Genomic DNA, 24,990 nt, shown 5'->3' with positions numbered 1-24,990 from the left:
GGAGGTTCCAAAGAGGATGGAGAGAGGCTGTTCTCAGTAGTGGCAGATGGCAGAACAAGGAGCAATGGTCTGAAGGTTACAGTGGGGAGGACTAGGTTGGATAAGGAAACACTATTTCCTTAAGGAATCTCCATCCCTAAACAGGCTTTTACGTCCCAGCTTGACAATGTCCTGGCTGGGATGATTTAGTTTGGATTGGTCCTGCTTTGGGCAGGGAACTGGACTTGATGAACCTCCTGAAGTCTCTTCCAGCCCTGGGTTCTATGATTCTGTGATCCTATAATGTCATTTAAAAACAACCAGTTCTTCTCTCTCCCTATCACTGAGATTTTTGTATCAGTTAAAAAATTAAGATATGAAGTCTGAGGAATGCAGGCTGGGACTGGGATGAAGAGCTAGGGATGGGGGACAGTAAGAACTTGGATAAGGACAGATTGTAGGAAGAAAAGGCAAAAGAGTCCATGCTAGAGAACATGCCCCTTGAGAGCCTGCTGTGTAAACCAAAATTCCCATCTCTCTCCATTCCTCCTCTGTCGATCAATCTCTGTGAAACCCACTGGTAAAATGTTTCACAGCCCTTCTCATGCTGGTTTACACAGGGCAGGGTTGTACTGCCCAGGTCCGCCTAACACTTTGATCCAGCCTGAAGACTGCATCTGGCCACTTTTTATTTATAGCCTGCTGCCTGTTCCACCAAACTTCCTGGTGATGTCTCAGGCAGTAGGATCCTATTTAAATGGCTCCTGGTTGCAGTGCCACCATGGCAGGGCTCCTGGCTCCTTGTCACAGTGCTACCCTGGCAGAACTCCTGGTTCCTGGTCGCAGTGCTACTATGGCAGGGACTAGAGCCATAAGCCCTTTAAATAGCTGCAGAAACCCCAGGCAGCTGCCCAGCCATGCCCACCTGACTTCTACAACATGCAGAGCTCTACATTTAAAATGTAGTAGAAGCAGGGTGGGCATAGGGATATAAAATGGTGAGTAACTGACTAATCACATAGTCGATGCATTTTTCATCAACTATTCGATTAGTTGATAGGGCATCTCCGCCTTTGAAAAAGCGCAGTATGGAGCCCAGGGTCAGCTGGGGACTGCTCAGCTGATCCTGGGCTCCATGCAGAGCTGCCGCTTTGAAATGCTGCATGCAGCCTGGGAATACTCCAGCAGGGAATGGATAATGGGAGAGGGATTGCGTGAAGATTCCCTGTTCTGTTCACTCCCTCTGGGACGTCTGGCATTGGCATTGGGCTAGATCAGTGGTCCCCAACCTGTGGTGGTGGCCGGGCGCCAGGGGGCGTGGTCGTTTGCCCGCCTGGCGCCAGGGGGCGGGGGCAGGGCCCCTCCTCCAAGGGCGGGGCCCCCTCCTCCGCGCGCCCGGTGCCGGCGCCCCCTCCCCCCCAAGCTCCGCGCGCCCGGGGCCGGCGCCCCCTCCCCCCCAAGCTCCGTGCGCCAGGGGCTGGTGCCCTCTCCCCCCCAAGCTCCACGCGCCCGGGGCCGGCGCCCCCTCCCCCCCAAGCTCCACGCGCCCGGCGCCCCCTCCCCCCCAAGCTCCGCGCGCTCGGGGCCGGCGCCCCCTCCCCCCCAAGCTCCATGCGCCCGGGGCCGGCGCCCCCCCTCCTCCTCCAAGCGGCCGGGGCCGGCGCCCCCCGCCCCAAGCCCCACGCGCCCGGAGCCAGGCCAGCCCCGAGCACGTGGCGGGCATGCACGAATGCTCCCGCGGGCACCATGGCACCCGCGGGCACCGTATTGGGGACCACGGGGCTAGATGGACCTTATGTTCTTATGTACTGGTGGGGGAAGGCCTACCATTCAGGTAGCTGTGGGAATGTTGGACATGGCAGCTTAGAGCACTGCAACAGGGACTCATGTTTACAGGCTTCAAGGAGTGCTAAAGATCTGCAAATGAAGGTGAAGGACCTCCCATTTGACAGGGAACTTTTAGGTTTAAAAGTCCTTCATACATTGAAGGTTTCTCTAGCCACACAATGGACTCTAGGCATATACACTGCACCAAACAAACAGAGATGATCATACACACCATATCAAAGACCACTTGACACTTTCAACAGTCAGCAATAGAGATTATTCAATCATAGATCAAAACAGTGACAGTGGTCCCTGTAGGCTGCTAAAAATGGGGAGGATAGCCTCTGGTGTGGAGAGTATGGTGATCGGCGGCGCCCCACGCTGTAAGATCTCGGGGAGTGCAGTGCCGGTGGGGAAGGTGACAGTGCTGATGAAAATACCGGTGATTGGGAACGACTCCAGTGCGGAGGAATACTCGGTGCCGAGACGTGTGGGTCGGTGCTGCTCATATGTGGAGTCGGCACCGCTGGTGCCGTGGATCTTGGTGCCAATCCCCATTTTGAAACAGAGGTGGCTGCCAGTCTTGAAGTTGCCAGTGCCGATGATGACCTTGGCATGGAGGAGTTCTTTGGTGCCGAAGGTTTAGTAGCGGGCAATGCTGAGGCAACCGTTGGTGCTGCTGTCGGTGCCGCTTCTGCTGGTCTTTTGGCTTTTGGTGCCACAGAGGTCGTTAGACGCAGCTTTGCGGTGCCTGAAGGACCGGGCTTATCTCCCATGCTAATTCTACCAAGCAATGTGGCTGGTAAAGATCTGGCTGGTGACGCCCGCGATCTTTAGGGTGAAACAGCAGTAGGGCTACGTCTATATTGGCCCCCCGTTTCCGGAAAAGCGATGATAATGTAGACTTCGTAATTGCAAATTCCGCGGGGGATTTAAATATCCCCCGCGGCATTTGCATTTACATGGCTGCCGCTTTTTTCCAGCTTGGGGATAAGCCGGAGAAAAGCGCCAGTCTAGACGTGATTCTCCGGAAAATAAGCCCTTTTCCGGAGGATTTCTTATTCCTACATGAAAGTAGGAATAAGAAATCCTCCGGAATCCGGAAAATAAGCCTTTTTCCGGAGGATTTCTTATTCCTACTTATTCCTACAGTGATTAACTGAGGACATACATAAAATATGATTCTTCCCAAACATTTGTTTGCTCAATAGTTTAGTAAACAACAGTGTGCTAAAGCAAAATAGTTACCAAAATCATTTTGTTCCCCATGGCCACATTCAGCCCTGGTTTGGTTGCAAAGGGCTGGTTTTGTGAAGAGGCTGGGAGAGTCACAGTAAGGCTACGTCTATACTGTAGCCTTCTTGCAGAAAAACATATGCAAATGAAGCGTGGTGTGGAATATTGTCATGCTTCATTTGCTTAAGTAATGAGCAGCCATTTTTGCACAAGAGGCTTTTGCACAAAAAAGTAAAAGCTCCTCTTGCGCAAGAGCCATTCTTCCTTATTTTGGAATGGCTCTTGCACAAGAGGGGTTTTTTGCACAAAAAGGAGCCATCTACACTACTCATTTTTGCACAAAAGCCTCTTGTGCAAAAATGGCTGCTCATTACTTATGCAAATATCCAGTACTCCTCCATTCAATATCCCCCTTCTGAGGTCATAGCCAAACTCAACATTTGTTGCCTCAAACTAACTTTTGAATGAACTTCTAAGAGTTTAGTCCTGTTACTAGCCTTCCTCCAAACAATGCTGTACAAACTGAAATACAGAATTATCCTGGTAATGACATCACGATTGCAATATCACTTTAGGACTGAGGATGCCAGTTTTACAACACTGAGTGGCACTTCTTAAAACTCTAAGGAAAGCAACTGTGTTTTAACTATACAACAGTATTTCTGCGTTGTAACCAGGTCCCTCAACACATCAGCATTTATAACACATGTTGGAATAAATATCTGAAAATTATTAATATGAGAAATCACCCAATACAGGCAGTCCCCAGGTTACGTACAAGATAGGGACTGTAGGTTTGTTCTTAAATTGAATTTTTATGTAAGTCGGAACTGGTACAGATTGTAGGGGAAACTCTAGCCAAACATTTCTCCAGAGCTCAGTTTTATTCTCCCACACCTCACTTCCCTCAGTCCTTTATTCTCAAGCTGAGGTGTCTGCTGAGAAAAGCTGCTCCGCGTCTCCCTGGTTTGCTGGGGGGGCGCTAGCTTCTCATCTCCCTGGTCTACTGCGGGGAAGCAGCTAGTGCGGGGTTGCCTCACCCCGTTTGTAAGTAGGGATCCGATGTAAGTCGGATCCATGTAACCCGGGAACTGCCTGTACCAGTTTACCCATAAATTCCTTTATTCAATCCAAAAGCCAAATGGTACATTATGCAATTGCTCTAAACATGTGCAACAGCCTAAAAATAAGCAGTCACTCCACCCAGTGTAATAACAAAGTATTCATAAGCATGCGATCAATATACTTACAAATAGGCCAGATCTGTGGATGACAGTGTCGTTCTGGTGTACTCCAACATTATCAAGTAAGGTTTAACAAAGAACATTCATATTTATGGTTCTCTATCCTTCATCTAACTTTAGCAAAAATCCAGCTTGAAGCAGTTTATTCTTGCTATTTTCCTTCCTCGAAGGCTTTGTTTCTAATCTCCTTTCCCCTCCTGACCCCTGCTTGCCAGCAGAACAATTTGGGAGGTTTGGGCCTGTTTCTTTTAAGGCAGTTTTTCTTTGACTTCTCACTGCATCTCTTTATTTTTTTAGTTACATCCTATATTATCCTAAAGGCTTCTTTTACTGGCTGCTTATTATCCTAAGGGCTTTCTTTTACTGGCTGATCAGAACCTTCTTCTTCGAGTAGTGTCCCCGTGGGTGCTCCACTGTAGGTGAAGGGTTGCCCTGAGCCGCAGATCGGAGCTTTGTATAGCAGTTTCCCCTGTTGAGCCACGCATGCCCAGGAGGCGTCTCGAGCCCTTCCCGCCTCCTGAGGAGCGTGACTCAACCCCCTCCCTTTCAGTTCCTCTTTAACCACCCTCTTCAGCGGACGGAGCAGTTAGGAGCTCCCTGTCAGATTATCTGACTGCTTTCCTCTTACTAATTTAGGCATAGTTTAGCTTCCCCTGTTATCCTAGTTACTCTTTCCCTGTTTCTAGTGTTTTTTTTTTTTTAATAAAGAAATAGGAAAAATAGATTAGTAAAATTCCCCCCCCTCGGGGGGCATGAACTTACCTCAGACCGAGACTCTGGTGAACCGGCTTTCTCCCGCCTGTCAAACAAGAAACACATAAAGACTTAAAAAAAAAAAAAAAAAAAAAGAAGAAGAAGCAAACCACATAAACTATAACAATATAGTAATTTCAAGAGCAAGAGAGCCTGCAATGTCTGGCTCCTCAGGGTTTAAAAAGTGCGCTCAATGCCGGGACCCAATGCCGGCTTCAGACGGCCACTCGGACTGCATACGGTGTTTGGGGGAGACTCACTCTCCACACAACTGTACCCACTGCAATTCCCTGACGGCGAGAGCCAGAAAAGACCGTGAGCTCCGCCTCAGGATGATTTTATTTGAAAAAGCTCTACAGCCTGTGGGAGAACAATCTGCACCGCAGCAAGAGCCTCCATCGCCTTCCAAAAATACCCTGAGACCCAGGGCATCCCGCTCTCTTCCAGCCTCTTCCTCTCCCAAACATAGAGGAGAGGCACACCAGCATGGGAAGTCCCCTGCCACTAAGGCTTCGGGGTGATCCTCCCACTCCGCGCCGGTATCGGGGCGCTCAACAACTGAGTGGCCCCGGGAGCGCTCTAAGCAGCCGGCACGGCATGAAAAGCCGCCGCCGCTTCAAACCGCGGCGCCGCTTGCAAGCGCGGCACCGCTTTCAGTCCCGGCACCGCTTCAAGCCTCTGCGGCGCCCCGGGACTGTCCTCAGCAGCCGGCACGGCATGAAAAGCCGGTGCCGCTTCAAACCGCGGTGCCGCTTCACAGCCCGGCACCGCTTCCAGCCCTGGCGCTGCTCCAAGCCTCCGCAGCGCCGAAACCTACATCACGGCTTAAAGCTGCAGTGCCTCTTAAAGCCACGGCACCGCAGCGAAACGATGGGCAGCCTACGAAGCCTCTGGCAACAGCAGATGCTCCACTGGTCCTCCCACAGCCAGACAAGCAGCCAGATAAGACTCCTAGGGATCAGCCCCAACAAGAGACTGATCCATACAGTGGACATCATGATCTCTGCCTGCCCTCTACTTCTTACTCTCCTGAGGGGTCTCCGTCAAGACGATCCCCTCCCAGATCGATGTCACCGTCGTCTCTCCACGACGCTCCCCTTCCTGATGATGACCACCACACGGTCTATTCCTCACGACATCCATCACCTGGGAAGGCTCGCTCTCACCATTATAGGGCTCCGCCACAACATGGCCCATGGCACCCATACTGGCCTTACCCACCTCCACCTTATCCACCGCAATGGGGACCGTGGGAACACTGGGAGCCATATGGACACCACTCCCCACCTCGTTCCATTGCATCCCGGAGAAGTTTGCCTCGGCCACAACCCCTAACTCCAACAAGTTTTTCGGAGGATGAGGTGGAATGAATCTCAAACAACGACTCAGATACTCAGTCAGTAAACATCACACACTCTGAGGCCCATGATGCACAACCAGAGGATGCCGTAGTACCACCAGACACTGGAACGACTGACGATCTGAAACAGTTCCAAGAACTATTCAAGAGAGTAGCGACAAGCCAGAATGTCTCCCTGCAAGAGGTGCAGAAGAAACAATATCAATTGTTAAAGAATCTACATCCGACACTACAGGGCAAGATTGCCCTACCCATAGACGAGGCAATCATGGAGACTTTAGAAGATCTCTGGAAGACGCCTGCATCTATCCAACCAACTAACAGGAAAATCGACAGAAAGTACTTTGTCCCCTCAAAAGACAACGACTTTCTCTTCACTCACCCACAACCTAATTCACTAGTCGTGGACTCAGTACAACAACGAGCGAAGTTTCCACAGTATAGGGCGGGCAATGCAGACAAGGACCACAAAAAGTTGGACTCCTTTGGCAAGAAAGTATACTCCTCTTCAACCCTACAACTCAGAATATCAAATTACTCTGCTCTTTTAGCAAATCACAACTTTGACAACTACTCAAAACTGGGAGAACTAATAGCGCATCTCCCCGACTCCAAAAGACCCATCTTAAAATCAGTAGTTCATGAGGGCCATATGATCGCCTGCGCTGCTCTCCAAATGGCAATGGATGTAGCTGACACTGCAGCCCGAGTTACAGCTACAGCGGTGGTGATGCGTAGAGCCTCTTGGCTCCAGTCATCTGGAGTTCCACGCGAACTCCAGCCCAAAGTGGAGGACTTGCCATTTGACAAACAAAAGCTATTTGCAGCTACTACGGACGAAATGCTCCATAACAGCAAAAATTCTAAGTCCACACTTCACACGCTAGGCATGGGCACGCCACCATATAAACGCAGACGATACACTCCATATAATTCATATAATCGATACCGATATGGACAATACAATCGACCACAGAGGCCTTATGAGGACAACAGACCAAGACAGTCAGGTCCCAGAAGGCGACCCAACCAAGCCCGCCCGCCAGCCAACCAACCATCTAAGCAACAAATTTGAACATTTGGTCGAGGGTCTGCAAGACCTCCCGCTCGATCTCGCACATCAACATGGCCATCTATTCAACCACCGTTTGCTTGCCTTCCTCCCACAGTGGGAATCCATAACATCGGACCGCTGGGTCCTAGAGATAATTCGAGTGGGCTATACCATCCCTTTTATTTCTATCTCCCCTACCCTTCCGCCTACCCCGTCCCTTTTCAGGGACCACTCTCACGAGGACCTTCTAAAACAAGAAGTCAATCGGCTCCTTGCCATTGGGGCTATAGAAAGGGTACCTCGAGAGTTCCACGGGAGGGGGTTTTACTTGAATTATTTCCTGACCGAAAAAAGAACGGGGGGCTGGAGACCTATATTGGATCTCCGCAGACTGAACAAATTTCTCAAGAGACAGCGTTTCAAGATGGTCACTCTTTCCACAATCATTCCTGCGCTAGATCGAGGGGACTGGTTCGCAGCCCTCGACCTCCAAGATGCCTATTTCCATGTAACCATCCACCCCGCCCACAGATCCTATCTACACTTCACGTTGGGACTAGACCATTTCCAGTACAAGGTTCTTCCCTTCGGCCTCTCATCAGCCCCAAGGGTATTTTCCAAGGTACTGGTGGTTGTAACCGCGTATCTCAGACGGCAGAACGTCATCATATTTCTCTACCTAGACGATTGCCTCCTAAAAGGATCCTCATATGCCGAAACCGCCGCTATGATACATACGACCACGGCCGTCCTCAGTCGTTTAGGCCTTCTACTCAACCAAGACAAATCAATTCTGTACCCGGTTCAAGATATAGAGTTCATTGGCGCACGCCTGGACTCACTTACAGCCCGGGCATACCTACCTCAACAACGGTTTGCAACCATGCAAAAAATTATAAACGGGATGCTCGCAGTTCCTACCACCACAATACTTACATGCCTCCAACTAATGGGACACATGGCTTCCACCACCTACGTAGTCCACCATGCTCGTCTGCACTTCCGATGTTTCCAACTCTGGATTGCAGCCGTTTATATCCCATCACGACACCCTCGAAACAAAACGGTTACTATCCCACCAGACGTGCTCGCATCCTTACGATGGTGGACAGTGCCAAACAATCTTCTGGCGGGGGTTCCGTTCCAACAAATCGAACCCACTGTTCAAATCACCACAGACGCTTCCCTGCTCGGCTGGGGTGCACATATGGATGGCCACGAAGTTCAAGGCAGGTGGTCCCCAAACGAGACACTCTTACATATCAATCTCCTCGAATTGAGAGCAGTAAGAAATGCCTGTGCACACTTTGCCTCCGACATCGCCAATCACACAGTCCGCATCCTAACAGACAATATCTGTACGATGTTCTACATAAACAGACAGGGTGGAGCCCGCTCCCGCTCGCTATGCACGGAGGCTATTCGCCTGTGGAATGCGTGTATCCGCAACCAAGTCACCCTTATAGCATCATACCTGCCCGGAGTGAACAATACCAAAGCGGACTCCCTCAGCCGAAACTTCACCACGGACCACGAATGGGAGTTACATACGGAGGTGGCGAACTCAATTTTCCATCAATGGGGATGGCCATTGATAGACCTCTTCGCTTCTACCCAGAACACCAAATGTCCCCAATTCTGCTCGCCTGCGGGACTTGGCAAACACTCTCTGGGGGATGCCTTCCTAATCAAATGGACAGCCCCCCTACACTACGCCTTTCCTCCCATACCGCTCATCCCAAGAGTTCTGCGCAAGATCCTGAGAGACAAAGCCCTAGTCATCCTGATTGCACCTTCATGGTCTCGCCAAATCTGGTACCCATACCTTCACAGGCTAGCGGTCCAGCCACCCCACCCACTACCATACCGGATGGACCTACTGTCTCAGGACAACGGCAAGATACTGCATCCACAACTCAATACCCTGCACCTTCACGCATGGCTTCTCTCTGGTTCTCGGAGGTAGAAGAGCGCTGCTCCCAGCGAGTAAAAGACATCCTCCTCCATAGCAGGAGACAGTCTACTCGGAAAACTTATCAACAGAAATGGACACGTTTCTGTCATTGGTGTCAGCAAGCCAAGGTGGAACCCCGTGCCTCACCACTAAATACCATCCTGGACTACACTCTGGAGCTTAAGGCATCAGGACTGTCAATCTCTTCTCTAAGAGTACACCTCACTGCAATAGCAGCATTTCATACCTCAGTAGACGGCTTCTCCATTTTTAACCATCCTATTACGAAGAGATTCCTCAAGGTGCTCCAGAATGTGTACCCACCACATAAGGCCCCACCCCCTTTATGGGACCTAAATCTTGTTTTGAATTGCCTCACCAGACCTCCCTTTGAGCCACTGGCAACAGTACCACTCCCCTTCCTTTTTATGAAAGTCTGCTTCCTATTAGCCATTACCTCCGTCAGGAGGGTGAGCGAACTCGGAGCACTAATGTCAGAACCTCCTTACACAGTTTTCACTAAGGATAGGGTAATACTGAGACCCCACCCCACGTTTTTGCCAAAGATATGTACAGAATTCCATCTCAACGAACCGATCGTATTACCTACCTTTTTCCCAAAACCGCATTCTTCGCAGACAGACGCCAGCCTGCACACTCTGGACATCCGGAGGGCTCTGGCCTTCTTCCTAGAAAGAACAAAACCATTTCGTAAATCCGAAAGACTTTTTATTTCCATTGCTGAACGATCCAAGGGGACACCAATATCATCGCAACGAATCTCAAAGTGGATATCGACATGTATAATCAAATGTCACTCTCTGGGCAATAGACCGTTACAATGCCCACCACGAGCGCATTCTACTCGAGCCACGGCCGCTTCTACAGCCTTTCTGGGCAATGTCCCCTTAAGAGCCATTTACCGAGCAGCAACATGGTCTTCAGACCATACTTTTGCTAAACACTACGCTATCCTTCCACAACTCAAGAGCGATTCAGCAGTTGCCACAGCAGTACTCTCTACCACTGCTAAACAATGACTCCGGCTCCCTCCAGCCTTACATTGAATACTGCTTTGTAGTCACCTACAGTGGAGCACCCACGGGGACACTACTCCAAGAAGAAAAGGGAGTTACTCACCTCGTGCAGTAACGAGTGTTCTTCGAGATGTGTGTCCCCGTGGGTGCTCCACGACCCTCCCTACCTCCCCTCTGCTCGGAGTCAAAATTCTCGGGCGGAGACGAAGAACTGAAAGGGAGGGGGTTGAGTCACGCTCCTCAGGAGGCGGGAAGGGCTCGAGACGCCTCCTGGGCATGCGTGGCTCAACAGGGGAAACTGCTATATAAAGCTCCGATCTGCGGCTCAGGGCAACCCTTCACCTACAGTGGAGCACCCACGGGGACACACATCTCGAAGAACACTAGTTACTGCACGAGGTGAGTAACTCCCTTTTCTCCCTACTAACCACCAATTATAAATCAAATGTTATTTTCTCACAATATACTGAAGTTCAGTTTGGAAAAATAACATTTGATGTCCCTGAAATTCCACAAGGATTCTTTCTGTGCTCCAGCACTGAGCTATTTGAGATAATAGCTCTCTGTGTCTTGTCCTTTTCTAGGCCCCTTTGTTGGAATTGAAAGTTTTATTCTTTTTATATTTGTATTTTAGGATTAATAATGTTAGCAATGTAAGGTAACATATTATCACATTTAATATTTTATTAACTTAAGCCCTTTAGTAAGCCCTTTTGTTTTAAAGTTTAGTAAGCTTAGTAAATAAAGAGACAGAGTTTTGGTACTGTGTCTATGTTAATGAGATTAGAAATATTGAAGACTCAGGCCTTCAATGTAAATTGTTTTGATTTTGATTTTGCTTAAAATAAAACACTGCTGTTTACCTTTAAAGGATTCTGTGAGAGAGACTGTTTGTCTGAATGAGATACGATGTGAAGGTCATCGTGAGAGCCAGATGGTCAGAGAGAAGGGGGAGAATGCGGGGTGAAGATAAACTGTAAAAGACAGACTGCAAAGAGACATATCGGCATCAGAGAAACCATCAGCGCGTACCCATGGTCAAGAATTGATCAGATTGGCAGATTGACGACTCTAAAGATGAAGGCATCCCTAAAAATAACTGATTAACAATCCAGGACAGGATGAGCCTCATGGAGATGTTTTGGGATATCAACAAGATAACAGTAACTAGTCACAGACTGACACAGCAAAATCCATAGACTTCAACAGAGAAAAAGGATTATAAAAGCAGGGTGCTTTGCTATGGAACTTTGGGTTCGTCTTGCCACTAACTCCAGGAGCATTGGATCGATCGACTGACAGTGCCCGGCTCCCCCTCTGTGATCAATTTGGCTGGCCACTAGATTGATCCAGACTCTGGACTGGTAACTATAACATCATCTGGTGGGACTATGTACGTCTGTATGGTGTTTGTGTGTGAGTGATTGAAAAGCATATGCAATTGTTGTATTCTCAATAAATGCGGCGTACTGCCTTTTTCCTTATGAAAGATCTCATGTGCTTTGTTTAAGCATAACACCTTGACCTCTACTGGCTGCAGTATTTCCACAGCTTGCCTACACTGCTGAAGCAATATACCTTCACAGACCATTCCAAAAGTGTTTCTGTGATGAAGTTATGAAGTTCTGGACAGGGCCAGCATGCCAAAGACAGAGGGATTCGTGGCTAGAGGAGAGAGATCCTGAGAGGCAAGAGGCAAGAGGAAAGACTCAGACTGACTGCAAACTTGAGAACAGGGCTTCAGCATGGGAGGGAGCACTCGATTTGTGGTTCCTGGAACAGGAACAGCAGTTAAGGGTTCAGCAGAAACAGCTGTTTGTGAGGCTGATGTTACTAATGGCCACAAGAGTACCAGCTACTGTTGCATCATCCATACCACGGATCAAATACCCTGTGTGGTAGGATGTGATGCAGTCCAGAAACAGCTTGGAAAACTCCAGGCTGAGTAGTCCATGCAATCAAAGCCCAGGAACGTTTGGGCCGGACAACTTTACTCCATTCAGCCCTCCCTATTGACCTTCTCCCCTAGGGATGTCTGCATCCCAATCCTGGTACTAAGTGTGTAACAAATGAGAAAATAAAGGAAAAGGGAACGGGGGGGTAGGGACATTCAACAGTAGGGGATTCCGTCTTGTACCTGGTTTCACTGTTTGCATTTGTTCATGCACTTTGTTTTTCTTGAAGGTACTGTTCTTACTGTAGTTTTTGTGTGGTAATGATAGATGGCTTGCCTGGCAATGGGTGACTGCTATATGTTTCTATTACATGTTTATAAATAAAGAGGTTTTTCATTTCAAGAAAGTTTATCTCTGTCACATCATATAGAATCATAGAATCATAGAATAATAGGACTGGAAGGGACCTCAAGAGGTCATCGAGTCCAGCCCCCCGCCCTCAAGGCAGGACCAAGCTCCACCTACACCATCCCTGACAGATGTCTATCTAACCTGTTCTTAAATATCTCCAGAGAGGGAGATTCCACCACCTCCCTTGGCAATTTATTCCAATATTTGACCACCCTGACAGTTAGGAATTTTTTCCTATTGTCCAATCTAAACCTCCCCTGCTGCACTTTAAGCCCATTACTCCTTGTCCTGTCCTCAGAAACCAAGAGGAACAAATTTTCTCCTTCTTCCTTGTGACACCCTTTTAGATATTTGAAAACCGCTATCATGTCCCCCCTTAATCTTCTTTTTTCCAAACTAAACAAGCCCAGTTCATGAAGCCTGGCTTCATAGGTCATGTTCTCTAGACCTTTAATCATTCTTGTCGCTCTTCTCTGTACCCTTTCCAATTTCTCCACATCTTTCTTGAAATGTGGCGCCCAGAACTGGACACAGTACTCCAGCTGAGGCCTAACTAGTGCAGAGTAGAGCGGCAGAATGACTTCACGAGTTTTGCTTACAACACACCTGTTGATACAACCTAGAATCATATTTGCTTTTTTTGCAACAGCATCACACTGTTGACTCATATAATCTGTAATTAAAACAGTAAAGGTGAACACTTGTTCAGGGATAATTAGGAATTAGTATGCAAATACTGTTTTTCAACATTAAAAACAATGAGTAGTCCTGTAGCACATTAGAGGTTAACATAAACATATATATATATATATATATAGTATCATGAGCTTTCATGGGCAAAACCCACTTCCTCAGATGAACAGAATAGAGAGAAAAGTTTCTCAATATGATCATCTACATCAGTGGTTCTCAAACTTATTTGATTGTCCTCCCCACTTTGTGTCTGTAATCATTTTTGTACCCCATCCCTAAGTACATTTACTGCCACCCAGCTCTGAAGGCAGAGTGGAGAGCAGTGGTTGCTGGCTGGGTGCCCATCTTCATCAGTCCATACTGTGACTCACACCATCCTCCCCTTAATCAACCTCCACCTCCTCAAGCATTCAAGCCCATCACAGTCAATGAGAGCCCACCTCCATCTTGCACAAGCACATCCATAAAAGTACTATCTCCCCCATCTACATTGGGCCATGAAAGTACATAACGTGTGAGCTCAAAGTATCTCTTACTTCTATTGTTCAGTTGCATTTAGCTCCAGTTATGCGAGGTGGGCTTTCTGACCAAGGGTACCTATTCAGCAGCCCCTCATTGTCCTGTGTCCATTCAGGAGAAAGTGGCTCGCCTCTGGCTTCACAAAGATTTTGAGGAGCACAGCAAGTCACAGTAAGACAGACAGCATTGATCACACTCAAATCCAAACAGGTCTGTAGATTTCACTCTGCCATTCTATACCTGCTAACAGTATAATTAATTTTTTTTTGCCAAGGCCTCTTAAATCAGGGTACAGTTTCAAAAGCCAAGATTTATTACACTAATTTGATGGTAATATTGTTTGAGCATGTCCATGAATATACACTGAATTAGCAAAAAACTCTGCCAACATGATCTTTCCCAATCACCCATGTTGATATTCATAAATCGCCTTCTGTGGTCTGCAAATGCCTGCATAACAATGGAGTAGTATCTTTGTTTATGTAGTTGTGTTCCTTGAGAAAATTATGGGTACAGGAGTCCCATCAATGGCACAGTTAGGAAACCCCATTCTCTCAAAGCCAGCAATTATTTTATGCCTGCCACCTTGAGATAAACCACATACCTGATTGCCTCAGAAAGTTCAACCTCCACTTTCAGCTTTCCAACACCCATCATCAGCTTTCCAACACCCATCATCAGCTTTCCAACACCAAAGTGGTTGGGAACATTCCTGTAGCAGCCTGGGGTAGCCAACTTTCAGACAGTATAGCAACCTCCTTCTTGATCACAAAGGCTACCTTCATGCTTTTGTCTTTGAACTGGGGAGTTAGGGCAAGGTATTCACGAAGCTGCAGAGATGTAGCTTTCTTCATCTCAAAAGTTCTGGACCCACTGCTGATCTCATAATCTCATTATGATGTTAAGTGGTCCCTCCAGGTCTGTGCTCATGGCCCTGTTCCAGAAGTGCAAGTCTGCATAGGGAGGCATCAACAACTGTTCATGACATTTGGTACAGCATCAGCCAGTTTGAGTCTGTCACACCTGTATCCTCCTCCTGCTCCATCGTAAGCTCTGTCAGGTGCCTTTGATGAGACAGAAAAAACAATGAAATATCCACCAGCATTTTAGGCAGGGGTGGGCAATAATTTTGGAAGGGGGCGCCACTTCACAAATTTCAGAAGTGGCTGCGGGCTGACCCGGAAGGGGCGGGGCCTCAGGCAGAAGGGGTGGGGTCTTGGGTGGAAGGGATGGGATTGAGAACTACCCCTGCCAGGAGCAGGGTAGTCCCTTCCCCCTGACTTCTGGGCAACGGAAGGGACCTGGAGTAGATGGGAGAGTGCTGGGGTCTAGCCTCCTTCCACAGTTATCTGGGGTAGAGGCTTAGAATTCACATAACATGGCTTGCAGCTCCTGGCCCCATTGCTAACCTGAGCCCTTTGAATAGAAGCAGTTGAAAGGGCTCGCACATCTCTGGCTCCCAGACAATGCGATCAGGCAAGGGTCAGCAACCTTTCAAAGGTGGATTGCCGAGACTTGACTTATTCATTCTATGTACACTTCCGAGTGCCGGTGATACTTTTTAAAGTCAATAATAATCCTACTTACAGCAGCTTCATTAATAAATACATTAAGATACATAACTTCCTTTTAGTCAACCTTTCAGAAGTGGTGTACCAAGATTTAACTTATTCACAGCTTTGTGTGTCAGAAGAAGGAGGGGGAGTGGGAGAAGGGGAGGCTGGGTACTGTGACCTTATTTTCTGAACCAGCGGCAGCTAGTGAGAATGGTTTAATTTAAATTATGAAACAGATTAAGCGTTTTAACTTTCTCATGTTAGCTTATCAAACTTCATTTTAAATAAAGTAAAATATTTTGTCCAACACAAAAGGGTTCCATGTTTTCTTTATTTATGGCAGGGGTGAGGAACCCTTTTGGGGTCGGGGGGTCACTGACCCACAGAAAAATCAGTTGAGGACCACATAAGTGAAAAGCAAAAAAACTTCTCCAAAAACCCGCAACGCTCATTGATGTGCCCCCCTCCCCAACTGAGACACTGCACTCCTCTGGTGCCCCAGCCTCATGGGATGAGGGGAAAGGAACAGGGGGAACTGAGGCTCAGGACTTCCCATAGACCAGATTTACTTTTCTGGGGTTCTGGAGTTAGTGGCTATTATGGACCTCCTTAGGCTCTGGGGTAAGGACAAAAATGAGGGGTGCAGTGCATGAGTCAGGGCTGCCAACAAGTAGAATAGGGATGGGCAGTGCTTTTTTAGTAAGAAAAAAGGTGCCGGTACTCCAGGGCAAAGTTATTAAGAAAAAAAAAAGACTTTCTGGCGGCTGAAATGCAGTTGCAGCCCCTTTAAGAGCCAAAATGCCACACTGGGAGCTGAAAAAAAAAATCCCCGCTGTGCATCCTGAGCAGGCTTTCATCAGGAGCCAAGTTGCCCCAGCAAAACAGGCGCCGGTACGCATGGGGGAAATGCCATTCCTTTTCTGTATGTATGTTCCAGGCCGTACCATCACAAAAAAGTACTGGGGATGAGGTACAGGATCTGGAACAGAGGTGAGGGGCAGAAGCAGGCTGGGAGTAGGGTGTCTGACCAGGTGGAGGGAGCAGGAACAAGGGAGGATGCAATATGTGGCCAGGAGAGATGGTACAGGAGCAAGAGAGGGTGTTGGAGCAAGTTGGTAGTGCTGGGTCTTTGGGGTAGGGAAGTGAGGGGATTGAGGGGGGCCTGGGGACAAGGGGGGACCTTACCTGGCTTTGTGCCCCCTTTCAGCAACGGCTGCAGCCATGCTGTCCTGGCCGCCCCAGAGGGAGGGCCACAGGGCTGGCCCTGGATTGCATAGCTGCGGCAGCAGCACCTCTGGCCTCAGGGTCCAGACCCAGACTGTGTGGCATGGCTGTGGTGCCTCCGGTCCCTGATGAGGCACCACTGAGGAGCCTCAGCTCCAGTGCTGCCTCCTCCCACCGCAGCTTAACCTGCTGCAGGGAAGAGGGAGAGTTTCCAGCGGCTGCGTGGGGGAAGAGGGACGAGGCTGAGCTCCCTCCCTTGGGCTTCTGAAAATCAGCACATGTGCCATGCATGCCATAGGTTGCCAACTGCTGTGCTAAGGGGTGGGTCCTGGAACTGCCTTGCAGGTCGGCTCTAAGTGCTAGGCAGGCCGAATCCACCCGCTAAAAGGCTTTTGCCCACCCCTGGTTTAAGCAAACAGTTTAGGTGCTCAGGCCTGTCTTCATGCTGCGTGGTGGTCGAGTCGACAAGTGCAGGGGGTTTTCCACAAGAGGGGGAATCTGCCACCCAAGGTGTGAAGTGGCCGGGGAGGATGCAAGCTCCTCCCCTTCACTCCACAGCATCCCAACCCAGGGTCCAAACAGTGGCAGCCCTGGCTGCCACTAGGTCAGAAGGGATTTTGGCTGCAACACGCCGACCAGGTCACCAGGGGTCCTAACCACAACACGTTGCCCAGTTGACCTCCATTTCTTCAGCCAGCTCTGGGTCAGCTACCCTGGGCTGGTTTCCAGTTCCTTCTGGGGTCCTACCTAGCTTAGCCTCTGTTCTTCAGGAACCACCGGGGCCAACAGTGCTGGCAGCGTGTCCATTGGATACAGGTCAAAGTTAAGTAGCAATCCAAGTGGCCCAGACCAGTCTTCTAGGCCCAGCAGCGACCTGGGCAGCCCAGGCCAGTTCTCTCTCGGGCGGTGTGGTTGAGCCTTCCCCCTCGGGACCTTAGGCAGAGCATCTGGCTTCCTCTGTGGCTGGGCCCCACCTAAGGTCTTATGCTTTTATACTTCTGGCCCTGCCTTTCTGCTTCTTGTGGGTGGGGCTGGGTTGCTCTGGCCCTGCCCACTAGGCCCCTTCCAGGTCAGAGGGAGACCAAACTGCTTCACTGCACTCTCATACATTTTATGGCACACACAGCAGGCTGCCACCACAGTGGGAATGTTACATTCGCCGAGGTCTAACCTAATCAGTAGGTTGCAGAACCTTCCCTTTGAATGTCCAAAAACATATTCTATCACCATTCTGCACCTGCTCAGCCTGTAATTGAATTACTGCTTCATGAGCCACAGAAGCAAGGGGTAGGCTGGGTCACCAAGGACTGGCATTTTAAAGTCTCCCATTGTAATTTTCCAGTCTGGGAAAACAGTTCCTTCTTGCCATTTGCAGAAGAGGCATGATTTCTAAAGATGTGAGCATTGTGCACCTTTCCCAACCACCCCAAGTTGATGTCAGTGAAATGGCCCTTGTGATCCACCAGCCCCTGCAGCACCATTGAGAAGTACTTCTTGCAGTTTATGTACTCTTTGGCAAGGTGGTCAGGTACGAAGATGGGGATGTGCATTCCATCTATTGCCCCACTACAGTTAGGGAACTCCAGCATAGCAAAGCCCTCCACTATGTCCTCCACATTTCCCAAGAGTCACTCCACTCTGAAACAGAAGGGTATTGATTGCTTTGGCTACTTGGATCACAACAGCTCTCACTGTAGCTTTTCCCACTCCAAATTGATTCCCAACTGGCCAGTAGCTGTCTGGCATTGCAAGTGTCCACAGGGAAATAGACACTTCTCCACTGTCAGAGCAGGTCTCTTTATGGTTTTCTTGCACTTCTGGGCAGGGGAAAGCAATTCACAAACTTCCATGAAAATGGTCTTATGCATGTGAAAGTTTTTCAGCCACTGCTGATCATCCCATATCTGCATAACAGTGCAGTCCTACCAGTTTGTGCATATCTGACGGCACCAGAACCGGCATTCCACTGTGTCCAGAGGATTGAATGGGACCAGCATTTGCAATTCACACAGCTCACGTGCTTGGCAAAAGAGTATGTTCATGGCCTGCTGAGATTCTTCCTCATTCCAACAGACTCTGGATACACTCCGGACATGTTCCAGTTTTAGGCACACCAAGGTTAACATCAACATCATAAAGCTTTGATGCTCAATGGGCTCCACGATGGGTTCCATGCTTTTGCTGCTATAGTGTCTGCAAGGATAACCAACAAAGAAAAAAGAGTGCGGAAACGCTGTTTGCCATTGGTCTTAAGCAGGGGAGGAAGGAGGATATGAGTGCATTGTGGGCCACTGATGCATCCAGAACCACCTGCTACACAGTTTTGGTCCTAGCATTCACAGGGAGCATAACCTAGAATGCAAAATGGCACAGGCACTGTGGGATAGCTACCTACAGTGCATTGCTCTCAAAGTCCATGGTAGCCACCCTACTGGGGACCAGCTACTTTGAACTATGTCCAATTCTTGCACACACTGGGGACATGCACCTTCAACTTTACAAAATCTAAAACTCGTGCTTAATAAATTTGACCTTATCTCTCAGTGTAGACGTGACTTTAGTAAGAACATCGGCATGGATTGTGAGCATTACAGCAACAGGTCTGTTGTTAGATGGTCTGACTGCTCTCCATCAGGACCAGCTAAAAGAAGGGAAATAACTGGAGACTAGATCACTCAAGTTAATTCTACAACAAGATTGTACTGTCAAGCTGAAAGGAAGCAGGAAGAGAAGAAATTTAAGGCGTTTCTCTTCCCCCCTTCTTTTATGTGAAGTCAATGTTATCATTTGGTTGTGTGCCAAAGAATCATCTGGCTACTCACCTCATCTCCCTTATACCAGCTCTGTGCTTAATGGGGAGGTAACAGTGGCCAGAGATAAGGGTTTCGCAAAATTTAGCAATCCTACCTCCAAAATGCTATAACTAGCTTCGCTGCAGTGTATTCAAGTCCACCGAGCAGGAAACTAAAAAGGGAAGCGAGGAACAGCAATATCCAAGCAAAGTGCAGAAGCGAAAGTGAAAGTGGACCTTGCCAGCGTGTGCTGTCCGGTGAACTGCTGCGAACAAATCCCTGGGAGAAGCCTTCGTGTAAACTTAGGGGGCGGAAGAAGCGGGATGGGGGATGGGAGGGGGGGGACACGGAAGTGCTAGCTGCTTTACAATATTACACAATGCATCATTCAGACGAGAAAGAGGAAGACCCACGTTAGCAGGGGGCGGAGGGAGACCAATCCCTGAATGGGCTAAAGTTGCAAGAAGCCAAAGGATTAAAGTAGCCACGCCGGGGTGTGTGTGTATGTTGGAAGGGAGAACTTTGGGTTTCCCCGAAGTGCCCTGGGGCGAACAGCCCCGAGTGCCTGCACGGGGGAGGGGTGGGAGAGACGCGGCGGGGCGTCTATGAAGGAGACAGCCCTGGGTGCGTTGTGCCTGGGAAGGGAAATAGCTCTGTGGGTGCGTGAGGGGGGGCAGGTCCAGCCCTGCGTGGGGAGGAAGGGAGAAGCCTGGGGCGTAGGAGAGAAGGGAAGCAGCCGCCTGTGTGGGTACCGGGGGAGCAGCCCTGCGTGAGGAGGAAGAGCGACCGCACTAGCCACGGGGCGGGGTGGGAGGGGCCGGGGCCGGCCCCCTGTGGGACGAAGAGGGACAGGACTAGCCCAGGGTAGTGGTGAGGGGCCGGGCTCACCCCAGTGTGCGGAGTAAGCAGCCAGGAGCGTGTGTGTGAGAGGGAAGGGAGCAGCCCGGCGCGCGTGTGGATGTGCAGCGCGCGCCTTTGTGGGAGCCGGGAGACCCGCTTTGTGACTTCAGCGGCTCCGTAACAGAGCCCGAGCCGCCCGCCCCGGCTGCGCCCCGCGCCCGGCCGGCGGGGCAGGATGCTCTGCTTCATGCCGGGAGTGGCCTTCGTCCCCGCGCTGCTCGTCTGCTGGTCCTCGGCCGCCTTCATCATCTCCTATGTGATCGCCGTGCTCGGGGGCCACGTCGAGCCGCTCCTGCCCTACATCAGGTGGGAGCCCCGGCCCCGCTCGCGGGAGGGACAAAAGCCCCAGCAGCCTTGGGGCGAGGACTGGGACCTAAGGGGGCGGGAGGCAGGGGTTGGGGACTTAATAGTGGAGGCTGCTGGGGAAGGGAGTGGGGGGAACCCTCTGAGGCCTCGGTGCGTGGGGAAGGGTGGGGGTCCGGGGCACAGCGCAGACGGGGGGAGCTGAGGGCTGGAGTGTGGGGGGGGGGGGGGCGAGGCTGCAGCCCTGGGGGCTGGGAAAGGATGGAGGGAAGGGGGAGCTGAGGATTTAGCAGCTGACGTGGTGGGGAGGGGGAAAAGACATGGGGCGGGCACTGCACTGGTCTCTCATGCAAAAAGAGAAGGGTCCTGCTGAGAGTGAGGCAGGGAAGTGAGTCTCGTCCTAGAGCAGAGGGTGGTTCCTGGGATGGCTGCTTGCACCCAGCGGGAGGAAGGAAGGGCCCCACCTGGCTGCTCTCCATAGCAGAGTTCGCTGGGTGCGGGGGAGGCTGTACAGGTCTCCTCATGTCATTCCCGCTTCTCGCGATTCCCGCTTCCTGCAGGGTAAAGAATTAACACCTCTCCTGCCGCCGAGCCCGGCAGTACCCTATCCTGGTAAAACTCTCTGGCTGTGTCTACACTGGCATGAATTTCCAGAAATGCTTAAAACAGAATAGTTTTCGTTATAAGTATTTCCGGAAAAAGAGCGTCTACATTGGCAGGCTGCTTTTCCGGAAAAGCCCTTTTTCCGGAAAAGCATCTGTGGCCAATGTAGACGCGCTTTTCCGGAAAAGACTACTGGGCTGTCTACACTGGCCCTTTTCCGGAACAGTGTTCCGGAATAAGGACTTATGCCCGAGCAGGAGCTGCGTAGCTTTTCCGGAATAGCAGCTGATTTTGTACAGTAGAGCGTCGTTGCTTTTCCGGAAATTCAAGGGCCAGTGTAGACAGCTCGCAGCTTATTCCGGAAAAGTGGCTGATTTTCCAGAATAAGTGGCCCAGTGTAGACACAGCCTCTGAGTTTTGCTTGCACAGTGATAGCAGACTCGGAGCCCAAAGAGCACAACGGGGTTCAAGATCCGAGAGAGAGTCTGACTTCATTTAAGGGGCTGGTGGTCTGCGGTGTTAGTATTCTGTTTAGAAAGTCCAGCATCTGACCTTTTCATTGCAGGATCTTGTAGTGGATGTCTTCTAAATGCCATCTTTGTTTATATGCTGGGTGGGTTTCCCAACCAAGACTGAAGCAATTTGTATGGCAATGTTTGTCTCTTTCCCTCTGAACTGAGCATTCTCACATGTAAACTAGATGGGGGATAAAAGTAATTCCCTATGGGAGAGTATCTTTTATTTTCTTTCATTATTCAAGTAAAGTTAAGTAAAATACAAATAACTCTGTTTTGACTTGATTAATATTGAATATCTGAATATGTAGCAGAATAGTTCTCTTGATTTAGTTCCTAGAAGGTTAAGAGACTGGCAAGGGGAAAAACTTAAAAAACAACAAATAGTCTAGTAGCATCTTAAAAACTAACAAAATACGTAGATGATTTACCCTTCTCCCTTGCTTGCTTATATAAGAAAATAAAAGATACTCTCCCATAGGGCATTACTTTTATCCCCCATCTAGTTTACATGTGAGAATGCTCAGTTCAGAGGGAAAGAGACAAACATTGCCATACAAATCACTTCAGTCTTGGTTGGGAAACCCACCCAGCATATAAACAAAGATGGCATTTAGAAGACATCCACTACAAGATCCTGCAATGAAAAGGTCAGATGCTGGACTTTCTAAACAGAATATATATATATATATATATATATATATATATATATATATATATTATCCTAGTTGCATGAGATTACACGCGTGAGTGTTTGCCAGTTTGGAGCCAGGGTGAAAACAAGAGAGCATAATGTATAAATTATTATTATGACATTAAAAGACACAAGAAAGATGAAGCATTAAGAATCTTGGGCTGAAACTTCAGAGGCACCAAAAGATGCAGATAGGCACCTACTTGGATTTTCCAAAGCACCTGACCTCATGGGAGGTAGGTGCCTAGATATTTTTTGAAAATGCCAGTGAATACCTATCTGCCTCTTTAGGTGCCTATATATCTTTACAAATCTTGCCCCTCATCCAAAGCCCACTAAAGTCAATAAAAAGCCTCTCATGGACTTGGATTACAGTGATCTTTGGATCAGGTCCTATTTATTGGCTTATGTACATTAGAAAGTTGTATCACCTTACCTACATCAGTACTGTTAAAGTGGTACAACACTGATGTGTGGAGACACTTATGTTGATATAAAAGTGCTTTACAATGGTATGCCTATTCCCATAGAGGAAGGGGAATAATTATCCTGTTCTAAATCACCTTACACAAACTATGTGTGTAACTACGCCCACACTAAGGTTTTTTCAGACATAGCTGTTTGTGTAAAAGAAACTCCAGATCACTAAAATAACTATATAATTACAACTTTTAAGCATAGACCAGTTCTAAGTGACTGTTGCTTCTCAGTCAAACTCAGTCATGCAACTATTTACCCTACTCCTCCTTGAGGCCCCAGCTGTGCTATGCAAGGTACATACATACATGTAATTAAAAAAAACCCACGTCTCTGTCCCAATTTTTTCCACTGTATTGTCTCAACATATGGGCCCTGATCCTATATATACATACATGCTTATCTTGAATTGCTTCTGTGCTTAAATGTTGGTAGGATTAGACTTTAAGGGTACGTCTAGACTACAGGCTTTTGTCGACAGAAGTTTTGTCGACAGATACTGTCGACAAAGCTTCTGTCGACAAAGAGCGTCTAGACTACATTCAGTTCTGTCGACAAAGCAAGCTGCTTTGTCGACAAAACCCTGTAGTCTAGACACAACCTTAGATGCAATAACACCTTCTGTCGACAGAACTCTGTCGACAAAAGGCGTTATGCCTCATAAAATGAGGTTTACCAGCGTCGACAAAACTGCTGAGTTCTGTTGACGTTATGTCAACAGAACTCAGCGGTAGTGTAGACGCAGGTATAGTTTTGTCGACAAAAATCCACTTTTGTCGACAAAACTCTATAGTCTAGACACACCCTGAGAATATAAGATCTTTGGGACAGAAGCTTGCGTTTTTAAAATTACATGTACATATGTATGTATCTTACATAGCATAATTGGGGCCCGGATTGAAGCCTCTAGAGCTGGTGTGGCCAAACTTACAGATCCTTCAAGCTGCATTTGTCAGTCTTCAGAAATTTGAGAGCTGGGGTCCACCGGCTGGAACTAGAGGCTTCGATCCTGCTCCTGCATAAGCCCCGAGCCCCAGCAGGTGTGCCACTTGGGGGCTGAAGCCCTGAGATCCTCTTCCACACTGGATAGAAGCCCTAAGACTCCCTCACTGCTTGGCAGAAGCCTCTACCCCAACATCCTGCTGCAAGGTTCCCGAGCTCCCCTCAGTAGATTGATAAGTGAAGAATAAGGGAAGAGACATGGGGGGGCTCCCTGAACCTCACTTTAATGGTAAAAGAGCTGCATGTGGCTCTTGAGCCATAGTTTGGCCACCCCTGCTCTAGAGGCTGCTGCAATTCAAATTAGGGATGTAAAATCCCATTTAATTGGTTAATCAGTTAAACGTGATGTTTAACCAGTTAACAGATTAAATGGGGTGTGGGCAGGGCCTGCTGGGCTGGTGTCCCTCCCCACCTGCCATGGCTGAGCTGGAGCGGCCCTGTCCACATAAGACCTAGGTGCATCACAGGCAGGGGCTGCTCTGGACAACTGGAGCAGTCCCTGTCTGTGGTGGGCCCCCCACAGGACTGGAGTAGCTCCCTGCCCATGGCAGGTGGGGAACTGCTCCAGCTCCCACTAGCTAACCAGAACCAGTAAGCATCATCCATTAAAGGTGATGCTTAATGGTTAACTGGTTATCCTTTCACATCCCTAATTCGGATAATACATAATGCTAATTAAGCGAGAAGAAACGATGTATTCAGTTTAAAACAACATTGTGTATTTATTGTCACCTATTTCTATTCAGTGACTGACATTCAGGCTTACAAGAAGCCTTTGGCTTTGTGAATACACAAAAATTGTACTGCTTGTAACTATATACTCCTGGGACCATTCTGTTCCAAAAAGTTAAAATGTTCTGCAAAATGTATGTGTCAAAATAACACTACATAATCACACCAATTTCAATTATTTTAGTAACTTATTTCAAAATACCTGTCAGCAAGTGTGTGTCTAACAATAT

The 24,990-nt window shown here is 48.8% G+C and overlaps 1 protein-coding gene and 1 long non-coding RNA gene across 6 annotated transcripts in view; one reads left to right on the top strand and one right to left on the bottom strand.

Annotated features, from left to right (window-relative positions):
• Window positions 1-1,701: 1,701 nt before the first annotated feature.
• Window positions 1,702-20,126, bottom strand: LOC142830952 (uncharacterized). Its single transcript, XR_012906517.1, has 5 exons — window positions 19,650-20,126; window positions 17,490-18,935; window positions 14,567-15,026; window positions 10,018-10,096; window positions 1,702-5,085 (listed from the first exon to the last, which is right to left on the bottom strand). It is a non-coding gene; the product is annotated as an uncharacterized LOC142830952 (long non-coding RNA).
• Window positions 20,124-24,990, top strand: part of DRAM1 (DNA damage regulated autophagy modulator 1) — a 65,796-nt gene continuing 60,929 nt past the window's right edge. For all 5 annotated transcript variants that reach the window (XM_006138037.4, XM_025178941.2, XM_025178942.2 and 2 more), the window contains exon 1: window positions 20,124-20,740. In XM_006138037.4, the coding sequence (XP_006138099.1) occupies window positions 20,610-20,740 (131 nt within the window). In that variant the 5' untranslated portion in view covers window positions 20,124-20,609. The remainder of the gene's footprint in view (window positions 20,741-24,990) is intronic.

This window comes from Pelodiscus sinensis, chromosome 1 (genome assembly GCF_049634645.1).
Source record: "Pelodiscus sinensis isolate JC-2024 chromosome 1, ASM4963464v1, whole genome shotgun sequence".
Classification (NCBI taxonomy): Eukaryota; Metazoa; Chordata; order Testudines; family Trionychidae; genus Pelodiscus; species Pelodiscus sinensis.
The sequence above is the reverse complement of the archived record's forward strand: the minus strand, read 5'-3'. Positions and strand labels throughout refer to the sequence as shown.